This window comes from Hermetia illucens, chromosome 2, assembly GCF_905115235.1.
Source record: "Hermetia illucens chromosome 2, iHerIll2.2.curated.20191125, whole genome shotgun sequence".
NCBI lineage: Eukaryota > Metazoa > Arthropoda > Insecta > Diptera > Stratiomyidae > Hermetia > Hermetia illucens.
The window spans coordinates 120,817,302-120,836,416 of NC_051850.1; the positions used below are offsets into that span (position 1 = coordinate 120,817,302).

Below are 19,115 nucleotides of genomic sequence, written 5' to 3' on the forward strand. Positions count from 1 at the left end.
GCCTATTTTAGCTCACAAAAACTCTTCCGCTCGAAACGTCTCACCATAGGGTCAAAGCTCTTACTGTACAAGACAATGATCTTGCCAGTCTTCATGTATTCCTCGGAAACTAGGGTTCTTAGCAAGAAGAATTGCAAACTCTTGCCCGCGTTCGAGACAAGAATCGTCCGAAGAATTTTTGGCCCCTTACATGAGGATGGACGATTCCGTAGCCTACATAATGACGAAATCTATGAGCAACACCATGACCGTCCGGTTGTGGATAAAATCCGGCTGAATAGGTTATAGTGGGCGGGTCACTTGAGGATGATCCAGCCGGGAAAGTCTATAAAGGCAATATCTATGGTAGAAAAAGAAGACGAGGCAGACCCTGCATAAGAGAGCGATGGCATAGGTCAGGACGCCAGACAGGTTTTAGGGGTATCGAATTGGTGAACCTCGGCGCACAACTGGAATGTCTGGAGTTCCTTATTATGGCAGGCCTAGACCGGATACCGGTTGTTGCACCGTTGATGGTGATGATGATGATGCAGAAGGGGGTTTACATTTTTTTTCACCAAATACAGCGATGGGAGGTATCTAATGAAAGGTCTCGGTTAGTGCTTTTCAAAGCTGATTTTGACATTTAATGTACACAGGAGGAGGGGGGGGGGGGGCTGAAAAGTGGTCATTTCTTTCTCAGACCTATTCTGAGAGTCTACTGAAAAAAATCACACTGTATGGTGTGTAGGCTCCCTTCCATACCGATAACTGTTGAAATAAAGTTGATAATTGTATATTACTAAAGTTTTTAATAATTGACTGCAAAAAGTTCATCCTAAAATGATAAGATTTTACATATAGGGTATTTTTAAAACAATTGGTTGAATTCAATTATTTTATTTAAAACTAAGAATAGAATATAAGCGAAAATGAAATATTATGGGTTATCGATATATGCGGTTCGGGAGTTTAGCTCAGACTAACTTATAGAAAAATGCAAGCAAAAATTTTGATTACAATTACATAGACTTCAAGTTGTATGTGTAAAGAAAGAGAAAATATTACAATAGGCAAGAATCAAAAAGAATCCCGCCGCCAAGTTAATTAATTAATTTACTTCTAATGGAAATAAATGCTGAATTGATCTCTTCAAGAGAACTCCATTATGAAGACGTAGCTCGCATGAACTGATTCGGTTGTCTCGGCCGACAAATACCCTTTCAATGGTCGCCAGCTTCCAAAAAAGCCGTGGAATAGAAGCGTCGTGTACTATCACAACATCGCCGACTTTCAATTCACGTGTGAATTTTGTAGGCCCATGATGCGCTGACCGAAGTAATTGAACATATTCCGTCCGAAATCGTTTAAAAAATGAATCTGCGAAGCGAAATCGTGCCTTCCACTTAGCTCGAATGTTTTTGTCGGCTTCTTGAAACGAAGCTGTTGTTAAGCTTGAAGGAAAAGTACCGAGCAAAAAATGAGCAGGCGTTAAAGGAGAGAGGTCGCGTTCGTTGTCACTAACATAGGTAAGTGGTCGAGCGTTAATCACGAATTCCGCTTCAGTTAAGTAAGTATATAGCTGGTCAAAAGTTAACGTAGATCGCTGAATCGCTACTTTTAGAACGTCTTTAACGCTTCGTACCAATCTCTCCCAAAAACCGCCCCACCAGGCAGCTCTTTCCACAATGAAACGCCATTTAACGTTGTTTTCTGCTAAATAGTTGTGGAAAGTTTCAGATTGTATCGTCGTCCTCAACTGTTGAAACTCCAATGTCGTTCTTTTAAAAGTTTTTGCATTGTCCGAATATATAACGTTTGGTACACCTCGTCTGGCAAAGAATCGCCGTAATGCTAGCACACAAGACTCTGTGGTCAGATCTGGCGTCAATTCTAAATGCACGGCTCGTACGACCGCACAAGTGATAAGCAATACGTAAGCCTTCCGGTTGCTCTCATTGGAAGAACTGCGAACAAATAATGGGCCTGCGAAGTCGATACCCACTATTTCAAAAGGGCGCGAGGCTAACAATCGGTTCTTAGGCAGAGGTGCGAATGGTTGGTTTCCTGCCTTTCCTTTCATACGTTTGCAGAGTAAACAACGATGAATTATAGTCTTGACCGCTTGGCGAGCTTTGATCACCCAAAATCGTTTTCGCAGATAAACAAGCCTAAAATTCGTTCCACGATGAAATGTTTTTTCATGAGCTTCGATAATGATAAGAGACGTTAAGTGTGAGCTCTTCGATAAAATAACTGGATACATTTCATCAAATTCCAACTCCAATTCACCTAGGCGGCTGCCTACACGTAAAATTCCGTCATTGTCGACAAAGGGGTTTAATGACAAAATCTTCGAACACTTAGGAACCAATTGCCGGTTGCTAAGAGCATTTACTTCTTCTTTGAAAACTTCAAATTGAACCCTTTTTATCCAGAACAGTTCTGCTCTCCGTAGTTCATCCGCAGTCAGGTGCTCTTTGAAACCTACTCTCTTTCGAAGCAGGTCAACGTATCTAAGCACATAAGCTGTAACACGAAGAAGCCTCCGGTATTTGCTGAATCGTTCAATTTGTATTGGATTATCAGGTACTGCACAGTCAGATTGAGTGGTCGACTGAGGAATAGTTAAAAGGCAAAAATCAACTGCGGTCATCGGAGTTTCGAAATCTTGGTCGGATATGGGCCACTCACTAATGTCGTTGTATAACCAAGACGGTCCGTTAAGCCAGGTCTCGCAACTCAGTAGAGTTTGTGCAGAAACACCCCGAGTCAATAGATCTGCGGGATTGATTGATCCTGGGCAATGATTCCAGTTGTCGTTAGCGGTTAGTTGCTGAATTTCTTGAACTCGGTTGTAAACGAATACATCTTTCTGGAATTTACTGCTATGAATCCAGTATAAAGTAATTTTTGAATCGGTCCATAAATATATTGAATCGAATTTCACTCTTAATTTTTCAACAAGATAGCAGCGCATCCTTGCGGCTTCCAGATCAGCACATAGTTCCATTTTGGGTAGTGTTATGGGTTTGTCACGAATAGCCGCAAGTCGACTTTTTGCATATAAAAACGAAATGCGAATGGTTTCATCCAAATTTCTACTTCTGATGTATGCAACAGATCCGTAAGCTTTTGGACTCGCGTCCGCGAAAATATGTAGCTGCTTCTCAACTTGATGTGGTGAATCGAATACATAGGGAGAAATCGTAAGGGCTCGTAGTAAATGTATTTCGGATACGCTTTTCTTCCATTCGTGCAGCATTGATGCCGGTAAAATTTCATCCCATGCCAAACTTTGTTTCCAAGCCTCTTGGAAAATGAGCTTCATTTTTATGACAAATGGTGATAACATTCCCAAAGGGTCATAAACAGATGCTAACGTTTGAAGAATGGTTCGTCTCGTTACTACATCGAAAGATATCTGTTGACTAAGCTTTTCCAGATCCACTGCAAGGGTATCAATTTCCATAAACCATATGAGTCCTAACACCTTGTGTTTTGAAATATTGTTGCTTTCATTTGTATCGAAAATTTGCCTTAGTTTCTCGTTGTTCGACTTCCATTTACGTATGTTCATCGATGCTCTGGAAAATATTTCACGTGTTTCGTTGAACAATTTTACAGCGTCTTCAAAATCGTCAACACTTACGATTAGGTCATCCACATAAAACGATTCTTTTAGTAGTTCACAGGTTTCAGGAAAATTGATTGATTCATCCTCCAAATGTTTCAACAATGCTCCAATCAGATGAAACGGACTGCAGGTGACTCCGAAGGTTACCCTATTCATTTGAAGAATGATTATTGAAAGCAAATCATCCAAGGATAAAATCCAGAAAAAACGATGTACTTTTCGATCCTTTTGTGCCAGCTCTATCTGCAAGAAAGCTCGTTCGATATCGGCCCTAATTCCATGTTTGCCAAGCCTGAAGTTCAAAATCATTTTTAATATGTCTGGTAAAAGGTTTGGTCCTGACCACAATAAGTCGTTTAAGGAGGGGTTACCACCAGATCGTGCTGATGCGTTAAACACAATACGCGCTTTTGTGGTCTCTCTTTCCTCCCGATACACCGGTCGATGTGGCATAAAATAAGTCCGTTCGTTGGTTTTTTCTGCTTCATCGCAAATTTCTGCAACACCACTTGAAATCATCTCCCGTATGATTTCATCGTATTGCCTTAACTTTTCCGGATCCTCACTAAGCTTCACCAATGAACGTCGAAGTCCTTTGAGAGCGCCACCGCGGTTGTTATCAATAGTGCATTCGTCGTTTCTCCATAGCAATGATGCTTCATATCGCGTGCCATTTTTCCGAATGTGTTTTTCGATAATATCATCCACTTGAAGCTTATGATGATTTGATGTAATATCGTCAACAACCCATAATCGTTCAATCCGATCAACTAAAGATTCAAGTGAGTTGTCCTCAATTACACCAACATTGAGATTCGTAGATGTTACTGACGTGCCTTGGGTCGATATAGGTCCTTGTAGTGTCCATCCGAAAATGGTGTCAATGGCGACAAGGTTGTCGGTTATTCTTTTGAAGTCGTCTTTTACTATGGACCAGTAAATATCGGCCCCTATTAACATTCCGATTTCGAATTCCGTTTCATTTAAATATGAAGTATCCGCTAACTTAAGGCCAAGGATGTCCAATTCTGTGCTACGAACATACTGGAATGCAGTAGAGCAAATTTCTGGCACGACTATAGCCAGGATTTCGTTCGCCTCGTCTGAATGTAAACTACGTAGTTTAATTCGAACGCGTTTAAAGAGCTTTGGCTCAGAGTTATTCGAATCTCCAAATGGTAAAATACGTAGCTTAACGGTATCATGTGTGTCGAGTTGTAGTTTCGTTACAATGTTTTCTTTGACAAACGTACGCTGCGAGCCACCATCTAGAATTATTCGTACTGGCACAGAACTTGAATTACTCGAAGCTATAATAGTAGCCGTTCGAAGAAGTACCTCTTCTGTTTGCAGTAAAGCTGATGCATACAATGTTGTTGTTGAGCCACAAGGGTTTGTTGCAGGTGCTACCGTTGTTGTTGAAGGTGCTACTGTTGTTGTATTTTTAGCTTTAGGTCGGTATGTTGGGTCGTGCATAGACGTAGCATGATTACTTCCACAAAGAGAACACTTTACACGTTTATTGAAGCATCGCTTAGCATTGTGTCCCTTTTTGGTGCATTTAAAGCAATACCCCATGCTTTTCAAAATTGTCTTCTTCTCTGCAAGCGATAACGTCGTTTTGCAATTTTCCGTTAAATGACTGTTTGATTTGCAAAAGCAGCAAAACTCAGCTATGTTCGCAGTGGTGAGTAACCCAGCAGCCGTTTTACATGTATTTGCGACTTTTGATGTTCTCGTTCTCCGGTCATTTGTCAGCTCGGCCATTTCGAGAGAGGAGATCTCTTCTTTAATAAATGATAGAATATCATTTAGCTGATCACCACCCAACTACTTTGCTCGCTAGTACCCACCGATAGTGATGCATTTTCGTCTTCGATTGAACGTGCAGCTTTATCTTGCTTACTCGGATGTAGCCTATGAAAATCGATCACTAAATCATGAGGCAAACAATGCAGAATTAAACTTCTCAGCATTATAGAGTACTGTGACGATGGAACATTAAGTGCGGTAAGTGACCTTGTATGGGCTCTTATGTCTGTGTATAATTTCCTCAATTTTGTCACGTCATGACGAGAGTTTATTCGAGAAAGGTTCATCAGCTGCTGCATCGTATGATCGACGAGCTTATCGACGTTTCCATACTGTTCCAGCAACAAAGAAACAGCCGAATCATAGTTGGCGTTTGTTGGTGTAAAACCAGCAATTGTATCTGCCGCCTTGCCAACCAAATGATTTGATAAATAATTAAATTTATCAGCACCGGTTAAATCCGTTCGGTCATGAACCGCTACACGAAAGCGTTCCCAGAAAGGGAGCCACTCATGAAAATGACCACTGAAAACTTTTAACGAAAGTTTTGGCAATTTAGCAAAGCTAAATGTGTGCTCCTTTTTTCGTTCAATACTTAGGCTAGATGATGATGAAGTGTCAAGATTATCGCGGCATTTTCGTAACCGTTTAAGTCTCTGGTTTAGGTGCGATAAAATATTCGCGGCTTTATCCTCATACTCGTAAATCGTTTCAAATTCTTTCTGGGCATTTTCTAGCTTTATAGAAGGTCGAATTTCATCATTGCATTTTCGTAACGTACCCAAAACTGAATTTATGCGTTCGATAAAGCTCACAAGTTCGTCTTCAATAAGATCAATGTCTTCCGTTTTATTACTTTTGGAATCTGAGCTGTTTAAATATTCGGACGCACTATTTGTTAATTTCGTTAACTGCCCACGATAAACCGCTCGTTCCGTTATGTCCATGTTTATTTTTTTTTTTCTCACTCCGATAAAGGTATTCCGACTTACGTTCCGATAAAGGTATTCCGACTTACGTTCCCGGGTTTCGGCACCAGATTTTAAAACAATTGGTTGAATTCAATTATTTTATTTAAAACTAAGAATAGAATATAAGCGAAAATGAAATATTATGGGTTATCGATATATGCGGTTCGGGAGTTTAGCTCAGACTAACTTATAGAAAAATGCAAGCAAAAATTTTGATTACAATTACATAGACTTCAAGTTGTATGTGTAAAGAAAGAGAAAATATTACAATAGGCAAGTATCAAAAAAAATTCAACAGGTATAATATAAAGCATGATCCTACCAACTTTGATGGAAATCGTACTATTACTGACAAAGTTATAGTAAGTCAAAATTGTCGCTTAAATGCAGACTTTGAATGTCAGTATCACGCGAAAGTGAATATTCTGGCATAATATATCCACTACGTTATATTCTAGGTACTAATGGGCCAAATCCCAATCAAATATTTTTATATAGGATATACATACACAAAACCTTCCATTTACCGATTGGTATATAAAGATTCGTACGGAAGGTCGCGGTTCAAATCTCACTGGTGGCAGTGGGATTTGTATCGTGATTTGACGTCGGATACCAGTCGACTCAGCTGTGAATGAGTACCTGAGTCAAATCAGGGTAATAATCTCGGGCGAGCGCAATGCTGATCACATTGTCTCCTACAGTCTATCGTGGTGTACCGTTACGGTCTTAAATGAAGTGCTCTAACACACTTCAAGGCCCTGATCCAATTTGGATTCTTACGCCAACGATTATTATTATTATTATATAAAGATTTGATTTTGGTTTGAATAGAATGTAATGGATTCCAGTTAATTTTTTGTTTCTGATTTGAGGACTTCATCTTCCCCTCTTCTCCCGGAACTCACTAAATTAAAGGACATCCGCCAATCTAATGACCTGAGGATTCCAAGGCAACCCATGCATCGGTTAAGTGGCATGTAATGATACATGATGAATCGAAGTGTTCAGGGCCCCGTACATTCGCGAGCCTGGTTAGCAAAGAGGCAAGCCGTTATCGTCGGCCGCACAAGATGGTCGTTTGACCATCGAAATCGCACTTTGGGTCATTACATTTTTCTTTTCATTTTCTTTTCATAAAAAATTAATTTTTTTCTTCCAAAATGCAATTTATTTTCTTAGGCTCGACATTTTCCCAGAAAAATTCTGTGTATTTCGCTGCCGTTCATAAATTAATTTTTTTTATATTTCTCGGTGGTTATCCAAGTAAGCTCTACTGCTCACGACGGAGTACCTTTGAAAAATCTTAGATTGTTTATAGAGTCCTAAAGGCTCCATTTTGAAAAAAAAAACTAATCATAAAATTTCTTCTTACTCCAGAAGAGTTGCTTAATTAATATATATACAGGTTGTGGATTATAATCTAGAACCTCTTCTTTTTGAGACTCCAACCAGATCCTTCAAGACAGCGGATTATTCTTCGAATTCGTTGCCAATCCTAAATGATAATTCAGAAGTTCTGGTAGAACACAGGTTCTAATCAATGAACGAACTTCCAAAGTTTAAAAGAATAAATTATTTTCAGCTGCTGAAGCCACTGCCGTTATTATACCGTTGTTTTTCCAATCGCACAATTCCCGTCGGGCTTTGTTTTACGGTACATATGATATTACTCACCTCGCCAGCTGCAGCATAATGTCGACAAGAGTATTTGCTAGCAGAGCTGTAGATAATATTTCAGCGTATACTTCGCAGCATTTAACGTTAGCCCTATATACCTCACTTTCGCTCCATACAACCTACGCAAGTCATAAGCACAAACTGAATCCAAATTAACTGTGCCATAGTTTTCGATCGATTTCAACAGAGGAGGATCCAGCATGAATTGGTATTTATACCTCTTGTAACCATATACTGCCAAGAAAGGGGAATTCTAATACATGCAAGGGGGAGGGGCTGTAATAATGATTAAGTCAATATACTAGTTTCTCGTAGGTATGGTTGTAGTACGTTCCAGAAAATCTATGAATTTTGACCATGCAGGTCCTTCCGCTTCTATGTGCATCCCCAGTAACGTATCTATTGTCCTCACTTGCTTCTTCACTAATCTGTTTGTGCATGTATACAGCATAAGTTCTGTGTATTGAACCTCCCCACTGGCAAGGGATACAATCCTAATCATTCAACAATGAACCCACCAGCCCTAGTATGACATGACTCCGTGACGTGCAAGCATCACATCCTGGTTACTATCAGAAATCCTCCAGATTTCCCTAGTTCTGCAGGACTGCGGTAGGTAAGACCTGAGAACTTTCACCGAAACGGATTCAGTGGATGTATACATCCATAACAAAACCCATTTTGATGTATGCATGCATCGTCTGGTGGGTGAGACTGAACTTTGCTCACAGCAGGAAGCCGCTAACGCAGATTCAGAGGCTTAGTTGCCTAAGTATACCTGGAGCAATGAGGAGTACGCCGACAGCGGCATTAGAAGCTACTCTACGGGTCTGTCATGGAAGATGGATCAGGCGCAGGGGTTCTCCGGAAATCTAAGTACGGAGATGGCTCGACCTGTCGGATAAATGACGACCATACTCTAAGCGGAGATATATGCCATTTCATTGGCAAATGAAGAAAGTTTGCGACAAAAATAGAGGGGTTTCACTATTTGAATCTGTTGCAACAGTCGGGTAGCATTATCAGCATTAAACAGCAATGGCATCATGCCAGTTGGTAAGGAGTTGCCATCAGGTACTGCTGAAACTTGGCCGACTGAACGAAATATTCCTGATGTGGATGCGAAGGCACTCAAACATTACTGCTAATGACGAAACTGGCAGACTAGCTGGCCAAGGTTCTGGATCCACAATGGTGAGGCCAAAACCCACGTTCGTCATCCGGATTCACGAGGCTGAACGGAGAATTTTTGAACTTTTCCGGCAGGCGAAAATCTTGCTGAAGGAACCCAGGGAACGGCAATTTTTTTTCTGCCTTAAGAAGTGGAACATGAAAACCCTGGTAGGACCTTTAACGACACATTACTCTTAAAACTACCACATGGAAAAAATGGAAGTGGTGGTCTCGGCTATATGCAATCAATATGAGGCCCTGCACTTCGTATGCAGCTGCTCGACCTTCCGCCGAAGTTACCTTGGCAAGGTTTTCTCCGACGAAGAGGCAGCGCATTCTCTGTCTCTGGGGAACGTCCTCCAATTTGCGAAAGCCTGTGAAGGTCGTAGGCGAGAGGCAGTTTTATAGGCGATTTCCAAGGACAGTACAATGGGCATACCAAAGATCTGAGTGGTTGGAGCTCCGACTGCTCTCGGTAAACTGAACTAACTACCTAATATGACTTGGCATTATGGAATACCATTCAATCACGCACATGGAGACGCACAATTTCCTAACTTTTTAACTCTCTGAAATAATACTTCCTTCAAAAGTCACCTAGTTTTAGCATCTGGCCTGCGGTGTAGCTACCTTGTCTCAGTTTGTTCAAAAGGTAATCATTTGACCAGTTACGATAACGTTGAATAGCTTTCTCAAAAGCTACAAAAGTTACCTTTGGTTGGTAGGGATAAAATTATACTGATAAAGTTTTCTTGTCCGAGGAGGTTCAATTGAAAGTAGCGGCCACGAATAATCATATAAAAAGCATATGCATTACGGCCTTTAAACTTTAATTGCATTATTTGCTCCATAGCAATGTGCTATTATATATATTTAAATAATTACATGAAATACCTTACAATCAGTTCAACATCTAGTGCAATAAAATGTCGTATAACCCAATTGACTTCCTGACAAAAAAATTCTTCATTTAATTAATGATAGGGTCCATGATAGAAAAGTTGGATTAATGGCACTAGGGCGCATACATCTCTGCGTAAGTATGTTCGTATGTATATACAATGTAGATACGTGTTTCCCCTTCCACTGGTTCAGTTTGTGATTTATTGCTCTCTCGACATTAGTCACGAAATGTTTCATCCCCTGTTTAATAGCCAAACTTTCATTGGTCATCCAGCCTCCTAATCACGTAATTGGGGATAATGGATTCCATCAGCAATAAATACTCAGGAACTACTGCAGTATCTTTTCTATGTAGAAAGTTTTTCATGCTTCTATTTTGTAGTCGAATTGGCGAGTCGTGAATTTTCCGAAAGTATTGCAGTATGCAAATTTGAAAATATATGGTGTCAGGCATGTAGGCAACAGCAATTACTAGCTCCTAGCAGGTTATATTTGCAATGACCCAAAATGAATAAAAAATGGGTGTAACAGGAAATTTGAATCTGATGACGAAAATCACAATGATGAACGATTTTCAGATTTCCCAACGTTATTTTCCATGGTTGGCGACATAAATTTTCGTATTGAATATCACATTAAGCACCATATGAATAGCAATGTAATTAGAAGTTATTTTTTTATGAATTTCCGGAAATTAGAAATACAAAAACCACTGGGATTGGTTAGATAAGAATATGTTTAGTTGAGATATTGTGGAGAACCATAGCTATAAGGTCTTTTATCAAGCCACTATTTCCAAAAGTCGTTTATCGGTCTTCTGCCTGTGCCGTCTACAGGCTTTTAGAAATATGAGCACATTTTGAAGCAGAGTCTGTATATTCTTCATTGAAGAAAACCTTTTCCAAGTCTAAAAAGACCGGGCAACTGCATAGGAAAAACAGGGTTCGCTACTTCTCGCCGCCACGTTTCTTACATTTAACCAAGACTACCATCGCTATTTTTCCTAGATTCCCACTTCACAGAACAGTCTCCTGTTTTCATACCCCCTTCCTAAGGATCACTAAAAAAGTTGCTCTAAAGGGCTCGGGTTCTTTAAAAAAAAATTGTTTCGCCGGCAGGAATTCAAATTTCTCATTCGATTGCAATGTTGCCTTCCAAAGTAGATTTGACAGAGAGTGTCCTAATGCCAAAGACTGGATCTAGCCCCACCATTGTGGAGCAAAACCCTCCGCAAGCCAGTCTAGCGGACTCCTTATCGTCAGTGATTTTGGACTGCCCTGACATCCTCATCAAGAGTACTGCGTTTAGTTGGTCCAGTTCCAGCAGCAACTAATGGTAGCTCCCCATCCACTTGCTGAATAGGTGGTGCTATTTGCTGATGATTCTGCTGCTTGACTATCGGGAGTTCGATTTCAGTGAACGTAAGTGACTCTTAGGTGAAGATTATTATGTCTGTAACCTCAAAAAACTCGTGGCTATTTGCAGACCATTTATTTTTGCTTGGATCAGAACTATCTGACGTTTAACCGAGAATATGATGAAGGCATGACTTTAAGATTGGTGTTTTTTCCACCCATCAATAGTATCAAGCCTATGTAGGTCAACAGCTGCTCTCTATCGATGATTAGGGAATAGATTTAGCACAGCTTTGAGTGTTGTGAATAACGTAGTTCTCATGGTGTTCAAAATATGTAGGACACCATCAATCCAACTACTGGCCTATGCTGACGATGTCGACATCATGGGAAGAACGACTTGACATGTGCAATATATTTTCATCCAGATCAAGCCGGCGACGATTGGCGCGAAATCCTGGGCTGGACACCAATGAAGGCAAAGCGAATTATATAATGGCAACAGTATCAAAAACTAAAGAAGCAATAACATCAAATAGCGGTCAAATAAGGTCAATAAAAATAGGAGACTGCAACTTTGAGACCATTGATAATTTTTCCTAGCTACGGTTGAAAATCACAACTGGTAGCAGCTACGGCGATGAAATCCGCGCCCGGTTGTTGGCTACCAACAGAGGCTATTTCAGCTTACAAGCACTGCTCCGCTCGAAACGTCTCATCATAGGGTCAAAACTCTGGTTGTGCAAGGGAAGAATCCTCCACACAAGTTTTGGCCGCCTCCATGAGGACGGACGATTCCGTAGCCAATATCTACGGTAGAAAAAGAAAAAGTTGCAGACTCTTCCACAGATAGAGCGATGTTGCAGCCCAGGACGCTATGCAGTTTTTAGGGATATCGAATTGGTGGACCCCGGTGCAAAACCGGGATGTCTGAGGTTCCTAGTTAAGGCACGCCTAGGTCGGGTACCGATTATTGCACCATTGGTGATTATGATAATGATAAACTGATGTTGACAAGAACTACTAGATCAAATCTGCATGCACTTGCGGTGTTTTGAAGTTGGGTGTTGTGGGTCACGTATATGTTGTTGCTAACAGGAAATAACCTTGTTTTGGAATGAATTTGTTGTTGTTCCTGCGTTGCGTGGTTTTACGTAGCGCAAACTTGGTTAGAGATGTAACATATTTGATTATTCAATATACTGCATAAAATTAGAACAGCCACGGAGTATACTTGTCGATGATATCATAAACTCACCTGTTTCTTTCTAGGGTTTCAATCCAACCAAAGTTGCCCATATTCGCACCTATCCGAACATGCCTTCCTTATTTAAAAAATAATGGGGGAACATCTTTGAACCAATATCGCCAAGTTGTTAGCACATGCCACCAATTTCACGTCGTTCCTGCTCAGTATGCACAGCATTTCATCCACTCCTATCAACTAGATCACCGTGTAGATGCGCTACCCTGAGTTCTACATTTGGTCACAGTTCTGATCGAGTAGCTTTTGGCATGGATTCTACCAACTGCATAAGACACCCTTCCAATTCTATTCTGGTTAGAGCCTCCTTGCAGCTAACGTAAGTTTCTTGTAGTGTAACGACCACTCAACTTTGCTAATTACCTTGTGATGGGGGGTTTGTGTGTCTTTGAGGCAGGCGTGCTGATATTTGGAGAAGGATAGACATAATTGCACTTAGTTGGATCTCCAAGAGACATTTTACGGTCTTCAACATGAAATAGGGTGAGGCAGCAGTGACGGTTATGGAGCCTCTAGCCTCGTTGAATAACTTTACCAATAGGTTGAGGATGATGATCATTCGTCGATACGTCCCGAGCCTCGAATGTCCCAATCGTTATAGGTGTTATCGAATCGAGTTATCTTTCTGTCCTTTAAGAGGATCATCAAGGTTACGATATTCAAAACTCGGTGGCTTTCACCATTCAAATTTCATATGGAGGCTGATGGAAAATTGTGGCAACAGTTGAAGGCACCTACACCTGCACTGGAAGCTACTCTTCACCCCCGTTCAATTCACTGTCACATTAAAACTTGTAAAACTTACGGACTTTTGTGCCAGCTGTCTGCAGTGAATGTGAGGACAAGAAGGAGACAAGGAGTTGAGTGGTTAGAGCGTAAGGCTATCGTACGGAAGGTCGCAGCTCAAATCTCACTGATGATAGTGGGATTTGTATCGCGATTTGACGTCGGATACCAGTCGGTTTAGCTATGAATCAGTACCTGAATCAAATCATCAGGATAATAATCGCGGACGAGCTCAATGCTGACCACATTGCCTCCTACAAGGTAATGTAATCTTGTAGTGTACCGTTACGGTCTTGAATGAAGTCCTCTAACACACTTCAAGGCCCTGATCCAATATGGATTGTTGCGCCAACGATTATTTTTTTCCGAGCTATCACAATCTTGGCAGATGCCAGATTTTACCTAATGCTAGCACTAAGTGCCAAGCGTTTAGGCTCGGACGATCCTACCTACTTAAAAACTAAAGGGGCGCTGATGGTAGTGGCCGGTGGTATGCTAATGGGAGAATTCGTCGAGTACGCCCTGCAACATCGAGCACGTATGCAGAATGGTGTACCTCTGCACAGTTTGAACCAGTCTGTGCGAAAGTCCCAGGACATCAAGGGAAGCCGTCAGGGATTTAGGTACAATACCTGTAGCTGACAATATTATGGAAACTACAACCACCCGCTCGAGACGCCAAATTTCTTTGGTTTCACGAGCGAATGGCTCATAATTCACCTGATTCTCCATGTATTTCCGTTCGATGTTGCTATTATGGAGCATTAATGGAGCAACATTAATTATATAAGCGGAGCGACCCGTCTTCACAACTAATAATACGTCAGGCTTGTTATGTGGAGTATGGCGATCTGTCAGAACTTGCTAGTCCCAATATATGTTGTAAGCAGAACTATCAAGTACTGCTTGCCGCTCATATCGGTAAACCGGACAAGTTCCCGTAATCAGCCCATGCTTGTATGCAAGCTTTTAATGGATAACCTTACATATGGGATTATGCCTGGTGATGTATTGTACCGGTGCCATAACAGTACAGCCAGAAATGAGATTATCCAACGTCTCTAACGCCGAACCACACATTCTGCACTGATCGTTCTCCACCCGTTCTTTCATGATGAGCTTTTTATAAGCTCGGGTGGCGACCACGCCGTCCTGAATGGCACACATGAACCCCTCCGTCTCAGCAAAGAGCTCTCCAGCACACAGCCATCTGTTCGACAAATGCAAATCAACAAATGGCTACCAAAGACAATTCACATGTTTACCGTGCATTGCCTTCGACTTCCATTCATCGGTCCGCTCTTGGTCCGACTTCACCCCACTCAGAGTATTGAAAGATTGATCCTTCAAGTTAAGTGGAGTCAGCCCATAGTCTGCTTTACACAGAACCGCATGTAAGGGACTCGCCTGCTCTTTGCTGTAAAAATAAGCACGCAGCGAGTCGATTTGGCGATAATGTTGCGCCGCCACGTCAAACACCCCCCTACCTCTGATGTCACGAGGCAGGTTCATCCGCTCCACAGCAGATTTTGGATGATGCATTCGGAATTTGGACATAGTTGTCCGTATCCGCCGCTGGGCGTTTTCTAGATCGGTCTTCGTCCACGGCAATATTCCGAATGCATAAGCCAGTGAGGGAGTAGCGAATACATTCAATGCGCTTATTTTTCCCCGAGAGATGCGATTTCAGCACTAGCTTCACACGTCCCAGGAATTCGGACAGCAGAGCATCCTTCAGATCACCAACTCAAGCATGGGTTCCTTGCAGAATTCCAAGGTACTTCTAGAAGTCTGTCTCGGTTATAGTTTCGATGTGGGGGTCACCAATGCTATGTCCGACATGCGGCTCGTGATGACCTTTGCGGATGGTTTGGATTCGACGCTTGTCTAATCCAAACTCCGTCCGAATATCGCATTTTTGTTTTGTGGTGTAGAATAACAATGAAATGAAGCGCCAATTTGAACATTCTGTTGGACTGTCTTTCTTTTCCCACAGTGGCAATCAGATGGTATTCTCTTTTCTTCAATGACGCGATTGAAGAACTTGCTTACCCAGATTGGGGGGGATCTTCGCTATACAGAGCTCAGGTGCGATGTTGTCAAGTCCTATCAATCTAACTTGATTATTTCTATAACTCCTGTGATTGTGATCCCAAATATCGGCAGCGCCGATGTATGATGGATGGCAAATTCTTCCGTGGAAAACTGCTCGAAGTATTTCCGTCACTTTTCCGCCTCTTCGGACCTTCGGGGCAGCATCGGGGTTGGTGAATAGCTTACCAGGCTTGGTGTACCGAGAGTTACATAATCCGCTTTAAAGATCCTATTTTCAGTTTGATTGCACTTTACTTTGACGCTCATTTCATTATTTCTCTTCTTTTCTCTCGAAATCACCCGATTGAACGATGTTTAAGTGCAATGATCTTATAAAGAACGACTTTGGCACCCCATAGCAGCTGTTGCTGTCTGTTCTTTCGACTACATGTCCATGAAGATCACCGCAATGACGATATATCCATCGAGAGGAAGTGACAACTCTTTCTGTCAAGTAATTGTCAAAAATCGTTTTTCTCGGCACTAACTCATCTTGTTTGTGACACGTGCGCGGTGAAGAAATGAATGGTTGGATTAGGTGACATAACAGTCAGCTGCACCAGCCAGTCATCAAGTTGCTCAACTTCTTTACTAGCGTCACCGATATCCTCACAAAAGGCAATGGCGACACCATATTTCGTGCGTGGGCTACCAAAATAGAGAACGTAATAGTCATTTTTATCACGTTTGGGTGCTATGTTGCAGCTTCTGGCGTTACACTGTCGAGTTACCAGTTTTACGTGCAGATACGGATCTTTTTGGATCAAACTAATTTGGTTATGTCCTGATGCCACCCATGTGCCAAGAACCCTTGCTAATTTTTGAAAAGAATCGGGCTCGCCCTGCCGCTTCGACTAAAATGAACTTAATATTTTTTCCGAGGCTTTTAAAAATTCGTATTCATTTTTGTAACAACAATCACTGCACTCACTTGGTCCGCTTGTCACAGAGCTTGCAATTAAGGAAGAGATCCAAAAAGTTTTTGCATAGTAGAGCAATCTCAACTATATTATATTTATCTCTTTTCCTGATCTCAGTATTTTGTTTTATATTACTCAGGATAGTACAAAACGCTTTGCTTCAATCCCTCTTCCATTATCTGGAGTTGGGAGCGGCTTGTTATGTAGTTACAAGTTAAATATACTCGTACAAACGAGTGTATATTTTCCTAGTAATTCTCGCATATCTTGCTAACTACACTCCTCACGCTATTTAAATCGCCTCTGACAGAAATATCTTCCACTTTGGCGAGCAAAGGAAAAGTTGCCTAGTAAAAGGACAATTTATCAGTTAAATTCTTTAGAGTTTCTGGTATCCGAGGAACGAGACTGCTGGCACTGGTCAGCCGTGACTTTCTCTTAGGCTAGCCAAAGTACTCAATTCTCCATACTTTCAACAACATAGTAAATTATACTCTCTTACCTGAGTTGATTAATTGAGGTATTGAAGTCAAATTAGCAATGTCAACTAATCACCGGTATTACGTGTGGTATTCAGGTCTTCCGCTCCTACGTTTTCTCGACCATTTTCCCCACAATCATTCTTTCCTAGTTATTTTTCAACATAACTTTACAGAATTTTCTATTTATAATAAAGGCAAGAAAGGCAAGGACGCTAACGATCCAAGTAAGAAATCGAATAGCAATTTAGATAAAATGTAGGAAAGTTTACGACACTTCAAAGAACGTAGAATTTTCATGGGCATGTATGTTTCATCCTAAGCAGTCTGTTTTGATTCTTAACAGAGCAATTCCTACAATACAATCAACAAACTCCTTAAGCAAGCGAACAACCCTCTTGTTTGTTACCAGATCCCCATGTTGAAGACTACGAAGTACCAGCATAAATGTTCTCCGATATAATCTCTCCATGAGCTATTGAATCCGAGTGAGCACTTCTTGAGTAATATCTGCTTGTCTGTTTACTTACTTTTGGTAGCAGATAGGCCACCATTTTTTCTGTAAGCAATTTTCACTGACGCGTTATGTGTCGTCTCCCAGAATACAGGATTCTAGGAGACAATCAATTGTTTTCGCTGAAAAGCTTCTCGACGAATATATTCTGTTCGGCTGAACGCCTTGTTGGATATTTCGTGTAATTCTCCCGAGAAACTTATCAAAACATAAATTATATTTGTAGATGTGTGTATACTTGAAAAGTTTTGTCTTGTCTTCCTCAACCTCATCTAAATTAATTCAGATTTCAATAAACTTGCTTCGATATCTCAGTTTGTGTATTACTTTGCAACCACTTCTAACAAGGACTTCCCTTTCTGATTTTGTTATCAGTTGTCTTGTCAACTCAAGATGTAACATAATTTTCAAGACAAATGATATACTGGATTACAGGGGGAAGTATTTTTACACTCTACGAAGGCTTGTGGTGGATCCTTGCTATGTACCGCAAATTGGACATTTCCAAAGATTCACAGGAATCAATTTATTTTTGCCTGTCAGTAATACGATTTAGTCAGCTGCTGGACCACTTTATAGTATATTACAATTTTTGAATGTGTGGATATTATGAAACGACCTTCCTCTTTTAAAAGAAATAATCTTCCACTAGTTCTAGGAGCTTCTCAGATAACGTTCGTGGAGGAGGAGGAAAGGAGGAATGCAAAACTTCAGTCTGAATGGATATTGAATACGTCAGTGTCTGAGGCGGTAGGTGAAGAAACAGCAGTAATTTTGCGGTCTTTCAGATTGCTCACTTGGAAAGCTAGCACGGCACTTTTAGTCAGATGTAAGGTGCACCTCCAAGTAGTTAGGTGATGAAACATTTAAGCTCGCAGATAGCCAATTGGAAATCGCTTAACTTGTCCGTCGCGCATGTGACTGCGATGCGAGTTGCAGGCCAGTGCTGCTTTATTGTTCGCAGCGAGACAACGACTGTCACCAAGGAATATGTTTAACTTGAAGTCATAGTGGAAGCTGGTGGCAAGATTCAAGGGGAAAGGAAGTGGCGGCATTGATAACAGGCTCAGCACTCCCCAACCTACTCTTATTCATCGTTAAACTGAAATCTCGGCTGAAATGTAGAACAAATTCCAAAGAGCTCTATGGATCGCCAACCACTCCGAGATTGCCTCTGACTGTGTGCGGTTGCATCACTATTGTGGTGCAGTTGCGGCTGTCAGGCTACACGGCCAAAAGTTTCGCGTTCATGTTATTCATTCAGAAATGGGAATAAAGTGGAGATGGTTTACCAAAAGTATGCCATCCTCACTTTCTGTTGTATGCAATCGTTTGGCATGATACCGCGATTCCAGCCGTGTTTCAAATCACTCAAAGAATGCAGTCTGAGCGTCAAATTTTAGACAATGGGAGCAAAAGAATATTTAGGTGCACTATGATGGTAATCCTCCCCGCATACTGAAAATGCTGAATGGATTACAATCGAAGGCACTCGCCATTTCCCTACGCCGTAGATGAATTTTGGGAATGTTATTGAAAAGGAGATTC

The 19,115-nt window shown here is 41.2% G+C and overlaps 1 protein-coding gene across 1 annotated transcript; it reads right to left on the reverse strand.

The window, feature by feature from the left end:
- Positions 1–1,090: 1,090 nt before the first annotated feature.
- On the reverse strand, positions 1,091–5,383 carry LOC119648543. Its single transcript, XM_038050312.1, has one exon. The coding sequence runs from the start codon at positions 5,381–5,383 to the stop codon at positions 1,091–1,093; it is 4,293 nt and encodes a 1,430-aa protein (XP_037906240.1).
- Between the last annotated feature and the right edge of the window lie 13,732 nt (positions 5,384–19,115).

Excerpts from the sequence above, each read along its gene's own strand:
- LOC119648543 (XM_038050312.1), bottom strand. The coding sequence starts at position 5,383 with ATGGCCGAGCTGACAAATGACCGGAGAACGAGAACATCAAAAGTCGCA.